The 17,251-nt window shown below is 44.4% G+C and overlaps 1 protein-coding gene across 1 annotated transcript in view; it reads left to right on the plus strand.

Annotated features, from left to right (window-relative positions):
* Positions 1–86: 86 nt before the first annotated feature.
* Positions 87–17,251, plus strand: part of LOC145337417 (NACHT, LRR and PYD domains-containing protein 3-like) — a 32,637-nt gene continuing 15,472 nt past the window's right edge. The window contains exons 1-3 of the mRNA XM_080182192.1: positions 87–147; positions 1,649–3,386; positions 5,297–5,383. Coding sequence (XP_080038318.1) covers positions 102–147; positions 1,649–3,386; positions 5,297–5,383 — 1,871 coding nt within the window. The 5' untranslated portion in view covers positions 87–101. The remainder of the gene's footprint in view (positions 148–1,648; positions 3,387–5,296; positions 5,384–17,251) is intronic.

A 17,251-nucleotide genomic window follows, 5' to 3' on the forward strand; every position in this document is an offset into this window, starting at 1 on the left:
TCAGTTTCAGACCCAAACACTGCAAACTTTACTGTAATATTACACAGACCTGATTTCATGGAAGTTAATTCTTTTCCACAGGCTCTGATCCAATTAATTATATGAAAGGTGGGCAAGAATTATTGGAAATACCCAGCCACCTGAAAGGTAAGGGAGGAAATGGAGATTTCAGACAATTCATTTTACTTGTCAGAATCTGGGTGTATCAGCATCTTTGCCAAAAAATTATCAGAATTCGAGATACAGAAGTTGAAAGGATCTAGGAGCAGGACTAAAACCTGTTTGGAACTGATCAATTCTTATGAATTCAGCATCGATGTAAGATTCAATCCATGTGACTTCTGACATTTCTTGTCATTCTAGGGATATTGTTTCATTTCATTCAATTCACAAAACCGTGTACACGCCTGGCAGGATCCTGATACAGTTTTAAACCCTGTACACACCTGGCAGGATCCTGGTACACTGTGAAACCCTGTACACACCTGACAGGATCCTGATACACTGTGAACCCTGTACACACCTGGCAGGATCCTGGTACACTGTGAAACCCTGAACACACCTGACAGGATCCTGATACACTGTGAACCCTGTACACACCCGGCAGGATCCTGATACACTGTGAAACCCTGTACACACCTGACAGGATCCTGATACACTGTGAAACCCTGAACACACCCGGCAGGATCCTGATACACTGTGAAACCCTGTACACACCCGGCAGGATCCTGATACATTGTGAAACCCTGTACACACCTGACAGGATCCTGATACACTGTGAAACCCTGTACACACCTGACAGGATCCTGATACACTGTGAACCCTGTACACACCCGGCAGGATCCTGATACACTGTGAAACCCTGTACACACCTGACAGGATCCTGATACACTGTGAAACCCTGTACACACCTGACAGGATCCTGATACATTGTACACACTTCGCTGGATCGTGAAGCGCTGTGCGCACCTGGCTGGGTCCTGAGGCACTGTGCCCACCTGGCTGGGTCCGGAAGTGCTGTGCCCACCTGGCTGGGTCCGGAAGCGCTGTGCCCACCTGGCTGGGTCCTGAAGAGCTGTGCCCACCTGGCTGGGTCCTGAAGCGCTGTGCCCACCTGGCTGGGTCCTGAAGCACTGTGCGCACTGGCAGGATGCCGAGATGAGATGCATTTCCATACGGTTGCGTGAGGCATACAATTTTTTTCCCTCTGAGTGTGCACAACATCACAGGTAAAAATAGTAAAAATGTGCTGTGATTGCATTCAGCCGCTGAACAATCTGTGCCCCAACTCCGAACAATATCCACAACTCAGCTGCAGAACAATTACTGAAGAATTCAAACATGGAATGACTGGAATCTCCATTGTTGTGCAATCAGTATCACGTGGGGATTTGTACTGTCTACAATACACGGCAGCTTGGGTAGTATTCACAGTTAGAGAGAAAATATTACCGGAATAGAGATCTGTATTCAGATACAGATAGAATCAAGTAAGGATATGAAAATTGCCATGGCTTTTGTTCACTTTCAAATGAGATTTCCATTAACATTTTAATGAATTAAATCTGTTTTCAGTATAGTGGTCTTGAGAATTTACTTATTAACACAAATAACAATAAAACACATTTTCTCTCTGTTCTGATTGAAGATCTCCAACAGAAACACAAGGAGACACTCCGGGTACAAACTGAAACACTGAGAGTGAACACTATCCTCATAAAGGAGAAGGTTAAGATTTTCCAGCTGGTTGATCGATACGTTGAGCTAACGGTTATTTCTGATGTTCGAGATCGGACACTTGTCGAACATGAACTGCTGGCAAGAGGCCGAGACCATGAAGAATGGAGGGAGAAACATCTCCAGAAAGAACTGGAAAAAATCCGAACTGATCAATTGTTCCAGAGCAGCTTTTCCCAGAGAAAATCCAAATCTGGGAATTCAACAGCAGTGAGCGGAGTGGCAGGAATTGGGAAAACAACAATGGTACAAAAGATTGTTTATGACTGGGCCACTGGGAAAATATACCCACACTTTCAATTTGTCTTCAGTTTTAAATTCCGGGATTTGAACACTATTAACTGTAGAATAAACCTGAGGAACTTGATACTGTTTTCCTATCCTTACTTTGGGAATTTTCTGGGAGAGCTCTGGAAGAACCCAGAGGGATTACTGTTTATATTCGATGGTTTGGATGAATTCAAGGACAGGATTTATTTTGCTGACAATCGGAGAAATACAGAACCTCAATTCATGTGCACAGATCCTGAATTCCGGTGTGAAGTGTCTGACATTGTGTACAGTTTAATACAGCACAAGCTGCTCCCAGGATGTTCAGTGCTAGTGACCAGCCGCCCCACTGCATTACATTTATTAGAAAAGGCTGAGATCAGTGTCTGGGCTGAAATCCTGGGATTTGCTGGTGATGAACGGAAGGAGTATTTCAGCAAGTTTTTTGAAGATCAGACGGTGGCAGTGGCTGTTTTCAAACACGTGGAGGAGAACGAGATCCTGTACACCATGTGTTACAACCCTTCCTACTGCTGGATCCTCGCTCTGTCACTGGGTCCCTTCTTTACACAAAGAGACAGGAAACAGCAGCAAGTTCCCAAGACCATCACCCAACTATATTCCTACTATATTTACAACATTCTGAAAAACCATAGCCGAGAGATTGAAAACCCCCGTGATGTGTTACTGAAGCTTGGTGAGATGGCCTACACAGGAATCTCCAAGAAGAAGATTGTGTTTGGAAATGCAGATTTGATTGAGTACAATCTACAACCTTCCCAGTTCCTGTCTGGGTTCCTGATGGAACTTTTGGAGAGAGATGATTCTGCCCAGAGTGTGGTTTATACATTCCCACACCTCACCATCCAAGAGTTTGTAGCTGCACTCACACAATTCCTGACTCCAGATCCCGGGGAGATTGGGAAACTCCTCAGTGAAGCCCACAGTGAGGAAGATGGGCGATTTGAGATATTTCTCCGTTTTGTTGCTGGTCTCTCCTCCCCACAGTCATCTCGACCCCTGGAGGAGTTTCTGGGTCCATTTCTTCATCAAACAACCTGCCGAGTGATTGACTGGGTGAAGGAGAAGGTTGAAGGGCTGATTGGAAACACAGAAACTGAAACTGGGAAAAGGAAGCTCCTGAACACATTCCACTACCTGTTTGAGTCTCAGAATAAAGCACTGGCTCAGAACACAGTGGGATCTGTGGAAACACTTTCATTTAGAGAATTGGGACTGACCCCGATTGACTGTGCAGTCCTGTCTCATGTCATTGGACTCTGTGATACAATAAAACAGCTCGATCTACAGCAATGCTACATTCAGTGTGAAGGGTTCCAGCGGCTGGGACTCGTTCTGCACAAGTGTCAGGAGTTGAGGTAACTGTTTGTTTGGTCTCATAGCGAATCTTTTCATTGTTGAGAAGCCATTTCCTTTGTTCTAATAAAACAGAGGCATGTTCATTTGAGGATGTCAAGAGAGAAACAATGTCCAATGTTCACAGAGAAAGTGTGGGAGAATGGTGCAGAGTAATAATGCTCATTTCAGAGCAGCTGCAGACATGATGGGCCGATTGGCCTCATTCTGAACCTGTAATAAATCTATGATTCTCTGATAAAACTACATCGTTTCAAGAAGGCAGATTCTCGTGGGCAAATAGGCATGGACAGTAAATGTTGGCAACACCAGTGATACCCACGTTCCTTGAATGAATAAAATCATTATTGGGATGAATTTTAAATAATTAGAGCTGTAAAGGCCTCCCTCCAAAATTTGAAAAAGGATCTTTCCCTCTCCCAACAGAAACCATCTGATTATGTACGATGCTGTACAGAAATTAGTTTCTCTTGTTCGGTACAGCTTACAGTTTGTATTTAATTATTATCAGGATTATTTTACTGAGCTCTCCCTCTGTTATATATTACAGTAGGTGTGTGTTATATTGGGACAATGTCCCTTTATAAGACATGTGATCACTGGTGACATCCTCAGTTAGGGTTGGTTTCTGAATCCCTGCATTGCCCTGCCTGTCCTGGCAGCCTCTGTTGAACACCGTCTGAAACTCAATGTTTCTATTATTCATTGTGGGCCTCTGAATATAAGCAACCACTTTTTTAACCTCTATAACTCTTATACCGTTGTAAAACTTAAATTAAAATGCAGGGACCGTTTACAATGAAACCAAAAACCAGCAGGTAGGCAGCTTTGTTTAACATGAAGTGAAATTAAAGTTTTGGCCCTTTTCTGAGCTCACAAGCACAGAAACACCAATTAAACTTAAACTCATGAATTATTATCTAATGCCCACAAACATAAAACTAATTCATAACAGTAAAGCCCATGTTGTTGTATTCTTTGTTAACTGCTACCTACACTAACAGCAATGATCGATGTACATATATCCAGTCCCTCTGATCCTGCAATCCGTTAACAATTCTACCAATTATTTTAAATTGCTTCCTCGTGTACATGTTTCCTGAAAGTCTCACCTCACCCGTCTCTGCATTGAACTTAATCTGCCTCCTGTCTGTACACTCCACCATGATCTGTTTTTTCAGTCCCAAGCTCCCCTCCTCATTGTTCACAATGCCTCAAACTTTTCTTGTGTTCAACAAACTTTGACATTTTCCTCCATACTCCAAATACCCAGATCATTAATATATATCAGGGAAAAGCAAAGATTCCAATACTAACCGCTAGGGTTCTTCACTGCAGACATCCCCCAGCTTTAGAAAAAAATCCATTACTCTGTTGATCGAATTTTGTATCATAAAATCCTGGATTTATGCAACAGCAGGCATGATTTGAATTTCCGAAAGCTTGGCAGGGCCATCAGATTCAGGAAGTTAATTCTGATGATCAGGAAATGAGATAAGGATAAGGGAAATGTTTAAAAATTACTTGCCTGTTCACAGGGTGTGCTTCTAGTCCGGCATTCATTGTCCATCCCTAATCATATCCTCGATGCAGCATTAACAGTGGGCTACAAATACTGGTCAATCCAGCGACTCACATATACATGAACAACTGAACAAAAATATATATTTTGAGAGGTGTAAAGGTGATTTTCGCCAGTCAACAAACCAGTGATAGTGATTTTTTTCATCATTTTTCACTGCTGACCATTTAATTTTCCATTCAGCTGAAATGACAATAGGTTAGTGTGTAGTATCGTAATTTGAATCAGTTTCTCACTGGTGCTAAGTTTCGGATACAAAAATAGGCCCAGTTTTTTTTTCCTGGTGAAAAATCAGCTGATTTTAATGTGTTTTTCACTCTCTCCATTTAGGCTGGATCACAATTACATGGGAGATTCAGGACTGAAGGCACTGTCTGGGGCTCTAAGGAATCCAGGCTGCAAAATACAGGCACTGAGGTAAGTGCCAGTCTTTGTGAGATTGTTTATAATAATTGGGTGTCTGACAGTGTAAATTATTATCAGTGTCAGTAATAGTGTCATTACTAATCACTACACATCATTCCTGTCAGTATTAGTGTTATTGTTAAACACCACTGATTTACTCTGCTTCCTGTAATCTTTCCCTCTCTGATCACCAGGTCGGAGGGTAACAGCCACAGATATTCTCACCCCCACACTCAGTACAAACCAGTCAGTGATGTGTCTGAACCTGAATTACAATAAACAGTGAGATTCAGGAGTGAAGGTTTCAATTATTCATTTCTAATTGTTTTCAAAACATTCATCAGAATAAAAGAAGATGAACAAACCAATTAAGTGCTGATAGAAATACCATAGGTGTGAGGTCAAATGTTCAAAGTAGTTAATTTGTCATTTCGATTATAAATGCTTAAGTCTGTAAACTTCTCAGTTTGATTAAAAGTATAAAACTTCTGTGTATCGGTAAGGCAGTTAACAAATTACATTGAAATCTGATGAGCTCTATCTCGAGGGACCCCCTCTCAAATATGTGTTAAACGGAGCTGAAGGATCATTTTAAAAGTTAAGGCAGAGGTCGAGGTGGAGAGGATTAGGAAGGGATTTCCAGCGTTTACAGCCCAGGAACTCTTACACCCCAGAAGGTGGGATAGAGAGTTGCAATGCAGAAATAAGAATGGATATAGATGGGTTAGGAGAGGGGACCAAAATGTGGCAGATGGACTTTAACATGGATAAGTGGGAGATCGTGCACTTTGATTGGTAAATCAGCAAGGAGACTTATTATCTAAATGGGGAGAGACGTCAGGGTACTCCGGTGCAGAGAAATATGGATGTCCTCGTTCATGAAACATAGAAACATAGAAAAAACTACAGCTCAAACATACCCTTTGGCCCACAAGTTGCGCTGAACTTTTCCCTACCTACTAGGCATACCTATAACCCTCATTCTTACTAAGTTCCATGTGCTTTTCCAAAAGTCTCTTAAAATACCCTTTCGAATTTGCCTCCAAACTACCACCAGCAGCCGATTTCACGCATCCACCACCCTTTGAGTGAAAAACTTACCCCTGACATCTCCTCTGTACCTACTCCCCAGCACCCTTAACCTGTGTTGTTTTGTGGCAACCATTTCAGCCCTGGGAAAAAAAAATCTGAGAACCCACTCGATCAATACCTCTCATCATCTTATACAGCTCTATCAGGTCACGCCTCATCCTTTGTCTCTCCAAGCAGAAAAAGACAGAGCTCTCTCAACTTATCCTCGTAAGGCATGCCACCCAATCCAGGCAACATCCTTGTAAATCTCCTCTGCACCCTCTCAATAGCTTCCACATCCTTCCTGTAGTGAGGTGACCAGAACTGAGAACAGTACTCCAAGTGGGGCCTGACAAGGGGTCCTATAAAGTTGCAGCATTATCTCCCGACTCCTAAACTCAATCCCTCGATTGATGAATGCCAGTACACCATACACCTTCTTAACCATATCCTCTACCTGCAAAGCTGTTTTGAGCGTCCTATGAAGCCGGATCCCAAGATCCTTCTAATCTTCCACACTGCCAAGAGTCTTACCCTTTAATATTATATTCTGTCATCCTATCTGACCTGACAAAATGAATCACCACATACTTACCTGGGTTGAACTCCATCTGCCACTTCTCCACCCAGTCTTGCATCCTATCAATGTCTTGCTGTAACTTCTGACATCCCTCCACACTGTCCACAACACCTCCAACCTTTGTATCATCAGGAAACGTGCCAACCCATCCCTTCATTCCCTCATCCAGGTCATTTATAAAAATCACAAACAGCAAGGGTCCCAGAACAGATCCCTGGGACACTCCACTGGTGACTGACTTCCATGCAGAATAAAACACTCTTTGCCTTCTGTGGGCAAGCCAGTTCTGAATCCACAGAACAGTGCCCATTGGATCCTATGCCCCCTCACTTTCTCAATAAGCTTTGCATGGGTCACTTTATCAAATGAATGGCTGAAGTCCATATAAACCACATCTACCGCTCTTCCTTTGCCAGTGTGTTTTGACAAATCCTCAAAAAATTTCAATCAGGCTCATAAGGCGTGATGTACCTTTGACAAAGCTGTGCTGACTATTCTTGATCATACTATACCGCTCCAAATGTTCATAAATCCTGTCTCTAAGGATCTTCTCTGTCAACTTACCAACCACTGAGGTGAGACTCACTGGTCTATAATTTTTTGGGCTATCTCTACTCCCTTTCTTGAATAATGGAACCACATCCGCAATCCTCTGGAACCATTCCTGCCTCAATTGATGACGCAAAGATCATCGCCAGAGTCTCAGCAATCTCTTCCCTCACCTCCCACAGTAACCTGGGGTACATCCCATCCGGTCCCGGTGATTTATCTCACTTGATGTTTTTCAAAAGCTCCAACACATCCTCTTTCTTAATGTCTACATGCTCAAGCTTTTCAGTCTGGTGCAAGCCTGCACTACAACCACCAAAATCCTTTTCCACTGTGAATACTGAGTAAAAGTATTCATTGAGTACCTCTGCTATTTCTACCAGTTCTACACAAACCTTCCCAAGTCACACTTGATAGGTCCTAATCCTTCACGTCTTATCGTCTGGCTCTTCACATACTTGTAGAACGCCTTAGGGTTTTCCTTAATCCTACCTGCCAAGGCCTTCTCATGACCCCTTCTGGCTCTCCTAATTTCCTTCTTAAGTTCCTTCCTACTAGCCGTATACTCTTCTAGATCTCTAGCATTTCCTAGCTCTCTGAACCTTTTGTAAGGTTTTCTTCTTGACCAAAATCATTACAACTTTCGTTCACCACAAGGCGAGGCCACACCTGGAGTATTGTGCACAGTTTTGGTCCCTTTATTTAAGGAAAGATGTATTGGCATTGGAGGCAGTTCAGAGTAGGTTCACTAGATTGATTCCAGAGGTGAGGGGTTTGTCGTATGAAGAGAGATCGAACAGTTTAGGCTCAGACCCTCTGGGATTTAGAAGAATGAGGGGAGATCAAATTGAAATATAGAAGATGATAAAAGGTATGGATAAAGTAGCTTCCACTGGTGGGACATTCTAGGATGAGAAATCCTCATCTTAGGATAAGGGGCAGCAAATTTAAAACAGAGTTGAGGAGAAACTACTTCTCCGGCCTTGGAGGGAGTGCAGAGGAGGTTTACTAGGCTGATACCGGAGTTGAGGGGGTTGAGCTATGAGGAGAGGCTGAATAAACTAGGCTTGTACTCGTTAGAGTTTAGAAGAATGAGGGGAGATCTCATTGAGACGTATAAGATGATGAATGGGATGGATAGGATAGAGGTGGAGAGACTCTTCCCGCTCAGAAAGGACAGTAGGACTAGGGGGCACAGCCTCAAGATAGAGGGGGGGCGGTTTAGAACGGAGTTGAGGAGGAACTTCTTCACTCAAAGGGTGGTGAATCTCTGGAATTCTCTGCCCATTGAATTGGTGGAGGCTGCCTCGCTAAATATTTTTAAGACGCGGGTTGATGGGTTTTTGGTAAACGAGGAGATTAAGGGTTACGGGGAGAGGGCGGGAATGTGGAACTGAGCCACGACAGATCAGCCATGATCTTATTGAATGGCGGGGCAGGCTCGAAGGGCTAGACGGCCTACTCCTGCTCCTATTTCTTATGTTCTTATGTTCTGAATCTGTGGAATTCACTGTCCCAAAGTGTGATGGGTGCTGAGACAGTGAGAAAATTTACAAAGGATTCAGACAGATTTTTAATTGGTAATAAGCTGAAGGGTTATGGGGAGAAGGCAGGAAAATGGGGATGAGGGACGTATCAGCCATGATCGAATGGCGGAGTGGACCCGATGGGCCGATTGGCCAATTTCTGTTCCTGTATCTTATGAACTCGTGAATTAATGAGCTGAAGGCTCAGCTCAGCTGTCAATGGTAATAATCACAGTACAGAATAGTCAGAATTATATCCCTATTAATAATGGGCAGTGTTTTTAATAACACAAATAACGATACTACAAGTACCATAGCTATTAATATTTGTGTTAGAAACACTGTCCACTGTTAATAGACACATAACCAGCTTGGCAGTAAAATTAAAGACCATGAAATAAAACAGAGAATGGCAGCATGGACATGAAGTTATCTGTGAGACAGACAGGAGTGGGTGAACTGTACTCTTTCAGTTAGAGGAAGCTTACAGTGGCTTTTCCCAGCAATCAGTACAGTGTTACTGTGGCTAATTGTCTTTAGATTTATTAACAAATTAGACTTGGGTGTATCTGAAAATGAGATGTGAACCTGGTGAAGCTCCAGCACATGGCCACTTGCAGCCCAGAGAGCGGAAGCAGCATACCATAGACCGAGCTCTGGATCAGATCAGAGATCTGCAATCTTGCCATAACCAGACATAAATAGTGTTTGATATGGAACATTAGGTGACACGGTGGCACGTGGTCAGCACTGCTGCCTCACAGTGCCAGGGACCATGGTTCAGTTTCAGATTTGGGTGACTGTCTGTGTGGAGTTGGCACATTCTCCCCATGTCTGTGTGGGTTTCCTCCGGGTGCTCTGCTTTCCTTCCACAGTCCAAAGATGTGCGGGTTCGGTTGATTGGCTATGATAAGTTGTCCCTAGCACTCTCAGGATGTGAAGGTTAGGGGGATCAGTGGGCCATATATGTGGAGTTTCAGAGACAGGGCCTGGGTAAGATATTCTTTCAAAAAATTGGTGCAGACTCGATGGGCCAAATGGCCTCCTGCACTCTGGGAATTCTATGATTCCAGAAACAAGCCACAAGAATCCCATCATTACTGATAAGGGAACCCAGACCATCAGTACAAACAACGAGGCTGAAACATTATAGCAGCCACCTTCAGCCAGAAGTGCTGAGTAGAATGATTAATCTCGGCCTCCTCCTGAGGTCCCCAGCATTACAGATATCAATTTGATTCACTGCATGTGAGGTAAAGAAATGACTGAAGGCACTGTGTACTGTAAAATCTGTCAGCGTGGCAGTACCCAGCAATGGTACTGAAGAATTGTGTTCCATAACTAGCCATTCCCCGAGCCAAGCTGTTCCAGTACAGCTACAACACTGCATCTACCGGACAATGGGGAACAAAGCAGGACAAATCCAATCTGGTGAATTACTATCCATCAGTCTGCTCTTGATCATCAGAAAATGTGGAATCCTTCCAGTGCCTCATTATCATCACTGCAGGAGTTCCTCAGGGTGATGTCCGAAGCCCAACCACCTTCAATTGCTTTATCAATGACCTTCCTTCCATTATAAGGTCAGAGTGAGGATGCTCACTAATGATTGTACAATGTTCAGTACTGTTCACAATTCCTCAGATACTGAAGCAGTTCATGTCCATAAACAGCAAGACCTGAACAAAACAGAAAATGCTGGAAAATCCCAGCATTCCTGACAGCTTCTGTGGAGAGAGGACAGCTAACGCTTCGAGTCTGGATGACTTTTCATCGGAGCTCGGGGCTGAAGAACATTCAGGCTTAACCTGATAAACAGTAAGTAATGTTTCACTACTCACGTGGCAGTCAAGAACCATCTCAAACAGAAGGCAATCTAAGCATATTCTCTTCACTTTGAATGACAGCACCATCACTGAATCCTTGACCATCAACATCTGGGTGGTGGGGGCTGCACTGGGACCATTGAACAGACACTGAACTGTAAACACTGTGGCTCCAAGGGTAGATCACAGCCTGGGAATTCGGAGATGAGGAACTCCATCTCCAAGGCACAAGTCAGCAGTGTGATGGAATCCGCTCATCTTACTGGAATGAGTGCAGCTTCAGAAATATTCAAGAAGCTCATCCGTGTCAGAGGAGCTGAATGGATCAGCAGGCCATCCACCAAATTAAACATTGACTCTGTCCATCACTGTCCATCACAGTGCCAGCAGTGTGTACCACATACAAGGTGGATTGTAGCAACTCACCAAATTTCCTGAGACAGCATGTTCCAAATATGTACTAATTATCACCGAGATGGGCAAGGATATCAGAAGAATGGAACACCAACCAGCTCCAGATTCCTTTCCAAGCTACGCAACACCCTGCCTTGGAAAATATTGCTTTGCCATCATTACTATGGGATCATAATCCTGGATGTTCCTTCTTAACGGCATTGTACCGGATGGCTGCAGAATTTAAGAAGATGGCTCACCATCCCCTTCTCAAGGGCAATTGGAGATTGGCTGGAAAGTGTTGACATTGCCCATGACACCATCATCCTATGAAAGAATTAGTAAAGACCAGCGCTACTCACTGAAGGGATGGGTAATTGTGCCTGTGTGTAACCCAAACACCGTCACAGAAGAGAGAGAAAACAGCTGCTACAGGGCAACTAGAGTGACCATTGAGCAGGCCAGAGGGTTTCTAAAGATAGACCTGATGGAACCCTTCAATATACCCAGTGAGGGTCTCAAATGTCCTGGTGTTGTGTCGTGTCCTATAAAGCCTGGAGTTAGAGTGGAGAAGCTTTGGACAAAGTGTGACTTTGAACATGTGCGATGTTGACCAGATGCTTCATGATGAGGAACCCCAGGGACCACAGGCCAGGGACATGGGATATGTGTCAGGGAGGATGGAGATTAACGATTACAGAAAGGGTTTGCATGTGTCTTACTCACACAGCCATTCAATGTAATAAATCTTCCACCTTCTGCTCCCCGTTGCTGTTTCTGTGAATGTTCTACCATTTCTCTGGAGTTGTCACTACGCGAGACAAAGACATTGGAAATGTACTCACATCATTCAGTGTAATATTTCTGATCTCTCATTCCCACTGAACTGTTGGAAACCCAGTAATGTGGCGAAGGATTGTTTTAGTAGTGCACCATCTCTGAATTTATTAAAAACCCATGCATAACAAGATGACCACAAACAACAAAGTATAACCCTGTGAAACCCAAGGAAGCAACCCGACCATGACAACCACAGCAATTCCCATACTTTCCTCTGAGCTATAGACAGAGTCTTTACCTCTGTCCTCCGGGAATTACAATGATCGTGGCTTTTGTCTTTGGATTTTGAGTCCTGGAAGGATCCGGCTGACTGCGGGTCCTCTGCACAGATACTGGAGTTGTCTCCATCATCATAGCTTCATGAGGTGCTTGTGTCACAGTTGGAGCAGAAGAGGACCCACTGCCCACACCAGGGGCATCCTGAGAGGAGCCCCCAGATGCTGCAGGCAGCCGCTCCTCTATCCATTCAGGGCAAACTGGACCCTCCCTGTTCAGCTGGGAAGTCCCGACAGTGACTCCAGGCGCATTTTCTCCTCTTGTCCAGCCACTGATTCACAGAGCTCATGGAGGTGGTGATAACAAGCAGGTCTCTGTGTGTCTCCAGTGGGTGATAGGCTGGATGTGACTCTCCATGAAGGTCACCAATCTCTCTGTGGAGGATGTTATTTGTGCTCATACCTGAGACATGGTAACACTGCTGGTCTGGATTGACTCCTCCATCCTTTGTGTATGGATACACACAGCCATCAGCCGCTCGGGTTTGTGTGTGCTGTCCTGTGCAGCCGGATTGCAACCCCTTCACTAATGGTGTGAGACAGTATCTGCTCTGGCACAGGTAATGGGGAATAATGTGTAAGAGCCCGCTCTGTGAACCCTCCTCTTCTTCCGAGGGAGGCACTTGTCTCCGTCTCACCACAGCTGTTGATTTGTGAGAGAGTGAAGATTGTTAGAGGGTAATCCACATTCCAACATGTCCTGGAGACTGTTCCTAACCCAGAGCTCCATCTGACCAATGGTGAACACACAAGCACCAGGTTTTGGACTCAGCAGCAGAGTCTCTCCTGTGCCCATCACTCACTCACTCTGGATCCACAACCCATCTCACCATCAGTGATTGCCCACCCAGCCTCCAGGTCTCCCAGCTCCAGCACTTCATCTTCCATTGGCATAAGGATGACACAATCCAGACACTCTCACTCTTGGCTCCTTCTCTGACGCTCTGTGCCCTCTTCTACAAGCACATAAATTTCCATTGTTACTCACCCATCAAAGACACACACAAGCCTATGGTGCTGCCAGACTGCCCATCATGGGCCCACCAGGATGGTCACTCAGTGTGGGCAGTGCAGCAGTCATCTCTGACTGACCGGAACCCTTCACAGAGAGGCTGACATGTTCCTGAAGATTGATGCTGCTGTTTGGACATTGCCAGTGTCTGGGTGGAGATGTTCTTTCCACAATTTCTCTTTCATCCTTATTCACATATCAGCCTGTAAGTTTAACGCTCACCTTGTCAGAACATATCAGGTTATTGATCCTTTTGCCTCACTGCAGCCACGTGCTGCCTGCTCTGGCCCTCGGCAGTTTCTATCCAGACTTGCTTGGGTTCTTGTGACAGGTCTCCTCCTCCAGTCCTGAGGGAACAGAACCTCCCTCCAAACCGATATAGCCTTGAGAATTTCCAGGGAAGTGTCAGTGAATTGGGTTTAATCTGCCTTCTGCCATTTCAGCCCTTTGTTCATTAACCAGGGCTCCCTCACTGCTCCCTTCAGAGCCTTTAAAAGTGCTGCTGGCTGCCTTTAAATCTGGTGCCAGCTTTGCCTGAATGGGATCTTCCCCTGCAGCCAGTGGTTAAGCTCTGGAATACACAGGGTTTTGGGGGAAGGTGGGGGAATGACACTTAGTGAATTGCTCATTCGGAGAGTCAGTACAGACACAATGGGCCAAGTGGCCTCCTTCTGCTCTGTAACAATTCTGTGATTCAGCCTGTGCTGCCTGAGTGGACGGATTCCCCTAACCTGTCAGATATTAATGTGTCCGTTCTGGTTCTGAGTGGAGTTGGTTAGTTCAGTTGGTTTGGTGTCTGGAGTGTGATGTGCAATGATGCTAATGTTGAGGGTTTGGTCCTCGGACTGGCTGTGGGATTCATGGAGTCCCACCTCCTCCCATTGCCCCACGTTTATTAAGTTTTGTCCCTGAAGCTACATATATATAGGAGAGAAATACAAGGAGCAAATGAAGTTTGTTTGTTCTCACTGGAATGACGGAGGTTGAGGGGAGAACTGATAGAAGTTACAAGATTGAGAGGCATGGACAGAGTGGATAGTCAGAAGCTTGTTCCCTGAGTGGAAGAATCAATTACTCGGGGGTGTAGGTTTAAGGTGTGAGGGGCAAGGTTTAAAGGAGATAAGGAGGCAGATTTTTTTACACAGAGAGTAGTCGGTGCCTGGAACTCATTGCCGGGGACAGGAACAGGCCCTTCGGCCGTCCAAGGCTGCCTGACCATGCTGCCCGACTTAACTAAAACCCCCGCTCCTTTCGGGATCATATCCCTCTCTTCCCATCTTATTCAAATACTTGTCAGGATGCCCCTTAAAAGTCACCAACATATCCGCTTCCACTACCTCCCGCAGCAACGAGTTTCAGGCACCGACTAGTCTCTGTAAAAAAAAAAATCTGCGTCGTATGTCTTCTTTAAACCTTGTCCCTCGCACCTTAAACCTACGCCCCCGAGTAACGGACTCTTCCACTCAGGGAACAAGCTTCTGACTATCCACTCTTTCCATGCCTCTCAATCTTGTAGACTTCTATCAGGTCTCCCCTCAACCTCCGTCGTTCCAGTGAGAACAAATAAAGTTTCTCCAACCTCTCATATCTGATGTCCTCCATACCAGGGCAACATCCTGGTAAATCATTTCTGTACCCTCTGCAAAGCTTCCACATCCTTCTGGCCATCAGAACTGAAAGCTAGATTCCAAGTGGGGCCTCACTAAGGTTCTATAAAGCTACAACATGACTTGCAGTTTTTAAACTCAATACCCCAGCCGATGAAGGCAAGCATGAAGTGTGCCTTCTTGGCTCCTGCTCCACCTGCATTGCCACTTTTAGTGACCTGTGTACCTGACACCCAGATCCCTCTGCCTATCGGTATTAACATTTTATTGAGGACTATGGCTACTAACACTGTCCACATGGCAACATCACCAACTCCCAGTTGAAATATCGATACTTTTCCAACATTATTCTCACAGAATTGTTACGGTTCACAATAAGGCCATTTGGCCCATTGTGTCTGTACCAGCTCACCAAATTAACATTAGGAATTTGTGTCATTCTCCAGCCTTTTTCTCGTATCCTCGCTCATTGTTTATATTCAAATAATCACCTAATTCCTTTCTGACTGTTTCAATGCAGCCGACCTCCACCACACTTCCCAGCTGTAATTCCAGACCCGAACCACTGGCAGTGTGAAAAAGGTTTCTCTCTCATCATCTTCAACCCCACCACACACTCCATTCCTGAGCCACTGACAATCCCATGTCCCTCCCTGTGACTCAGGGTAAGGACATGGGAATCCTGAGCTCTTCCCTTTCACCATCATCCTTTTTGTCATTTAATCACTCCGACACTTCCATTTTGTTCTTTCCTTGTCACCCGCCCATCCCCAGCTCCCTGTCACTTAAAACAATTTAATTCACTGCTACTTCCAAGTTCTAATTGTAACTAATTAAACTGAAACTAAATCTGTTTCTCCATTCACAGATATTGCCTGACCTGACGAGAGTTTCCAACATATTTATTCATATTTCAGATTTACAGCATCAGTAGTATTTTGCCTTCTGTATCAACTGAAATTGTGTTTCTTGAATGTCCTGCGCTGTACATTATTATTGTTAATGATCTTATTCTTAAAAAACACTGGGAATTTACCCTGATTCCTGTTATTTTTCTCTCTCTGATCTCCAGTCTCTGTGATAATGACCTCACTGATTCTTGTGCCGAGGACCTGGCCTCTGCTCTCAGTACAAACCGCTCACTGACAGATCTGAATCTGAGTGAGAATGAAATGGGAGATTCAGGAGTGAAACGGCTGTCTGTGGCTCTGAGGAATCCGGACTGTAAAATACAGAAACTGGAGTAAGTAGCAGACTGTGTGAGATTGTGTTTATAATAACTGAATATTCAACAATATAATTTCACCACTGGTATTTTTATAAAAAACACTGCCCGTTACTATTGGTGTCAGTTATGAATAAGGAAAATTGCTTTTCCTCTGACTCCTGTTGTTTCTCTCTCTGATCCCTGAGCAATGGGATGTCAGTCCCACAGATCCTTATGATGAGGGTGTGGGGGAATAATGTTATGGTGCACCCTCTGAGGTTCTCTCCTCCTCCTCAGATGTGCACAGCTCTCCCCGGACACAGCATCCGTTGATTTGTGAAAGGGGGGAACGTGAATAGATGACAGTAAATGGAGGACAGGACATGGTGGTGGAGTCTCGCTGTTAGTAACAGATGACAGTACAGTAGCGAGAGGTGAACTTAGTTCCAATGATCAAGATGCAGAATCAGTTTGGGTAGAGATAAGAATTAACAAAGTTAAAAGATCGCTTGTGGGAATCATTTAATCGCCCCTAACAATATTCAGAATCTCTGACACAGTACACAGGAAAAATAATGGGGTCTTGTAAAAACAAACTGCAATAATTATGGACGATTTTAATCCAATATACAAAGAAGAACAAAGAACCACACAACGCAGTAACAGACCCTTCGACCCACCAAGCCTGACTCCTAATCCTTATTCAGACCCAATATTTACTGCCCATTTGCAGTTTCTATTCCTCTGTTCGTCTCCTGTTCATGTATCTATAAAGATTATGTTGGACAATGGTAACATGCCTGCTTCCACCACCTCCATTGGCAGTGCATTCCAGTCACCCATTACTCTGTGTGAAAAATTATCCCACATCTCCCCAAACTTTGCTCCTCACATCTTTATTCAGTGCCCTCTTATAGTTGACAATTCCACACTGGGAAAAAAAAGTCTCTGATCATTGTGTATATCTCTATGAGTTCACCCTTCCATCTCCCAT

This window comes from Carcharhinus amblyrhynchos, unplaced genomic scaffold (genome assembly GCF_965287045.1).
Source record: "Carcharhinus amblyrhynchos unplaced genomic scaffold, sCarAmb.v2.hapA scaffold_48, whole genome shotgun sequence".
Lineage (NCBI taxonomy): Eukaryota > Metazoa > Chordata > Chondrichthyes > Carcharhiniformes > Carcharhinidae > Carcharhinus > Carcharhinus amblyrhynchos.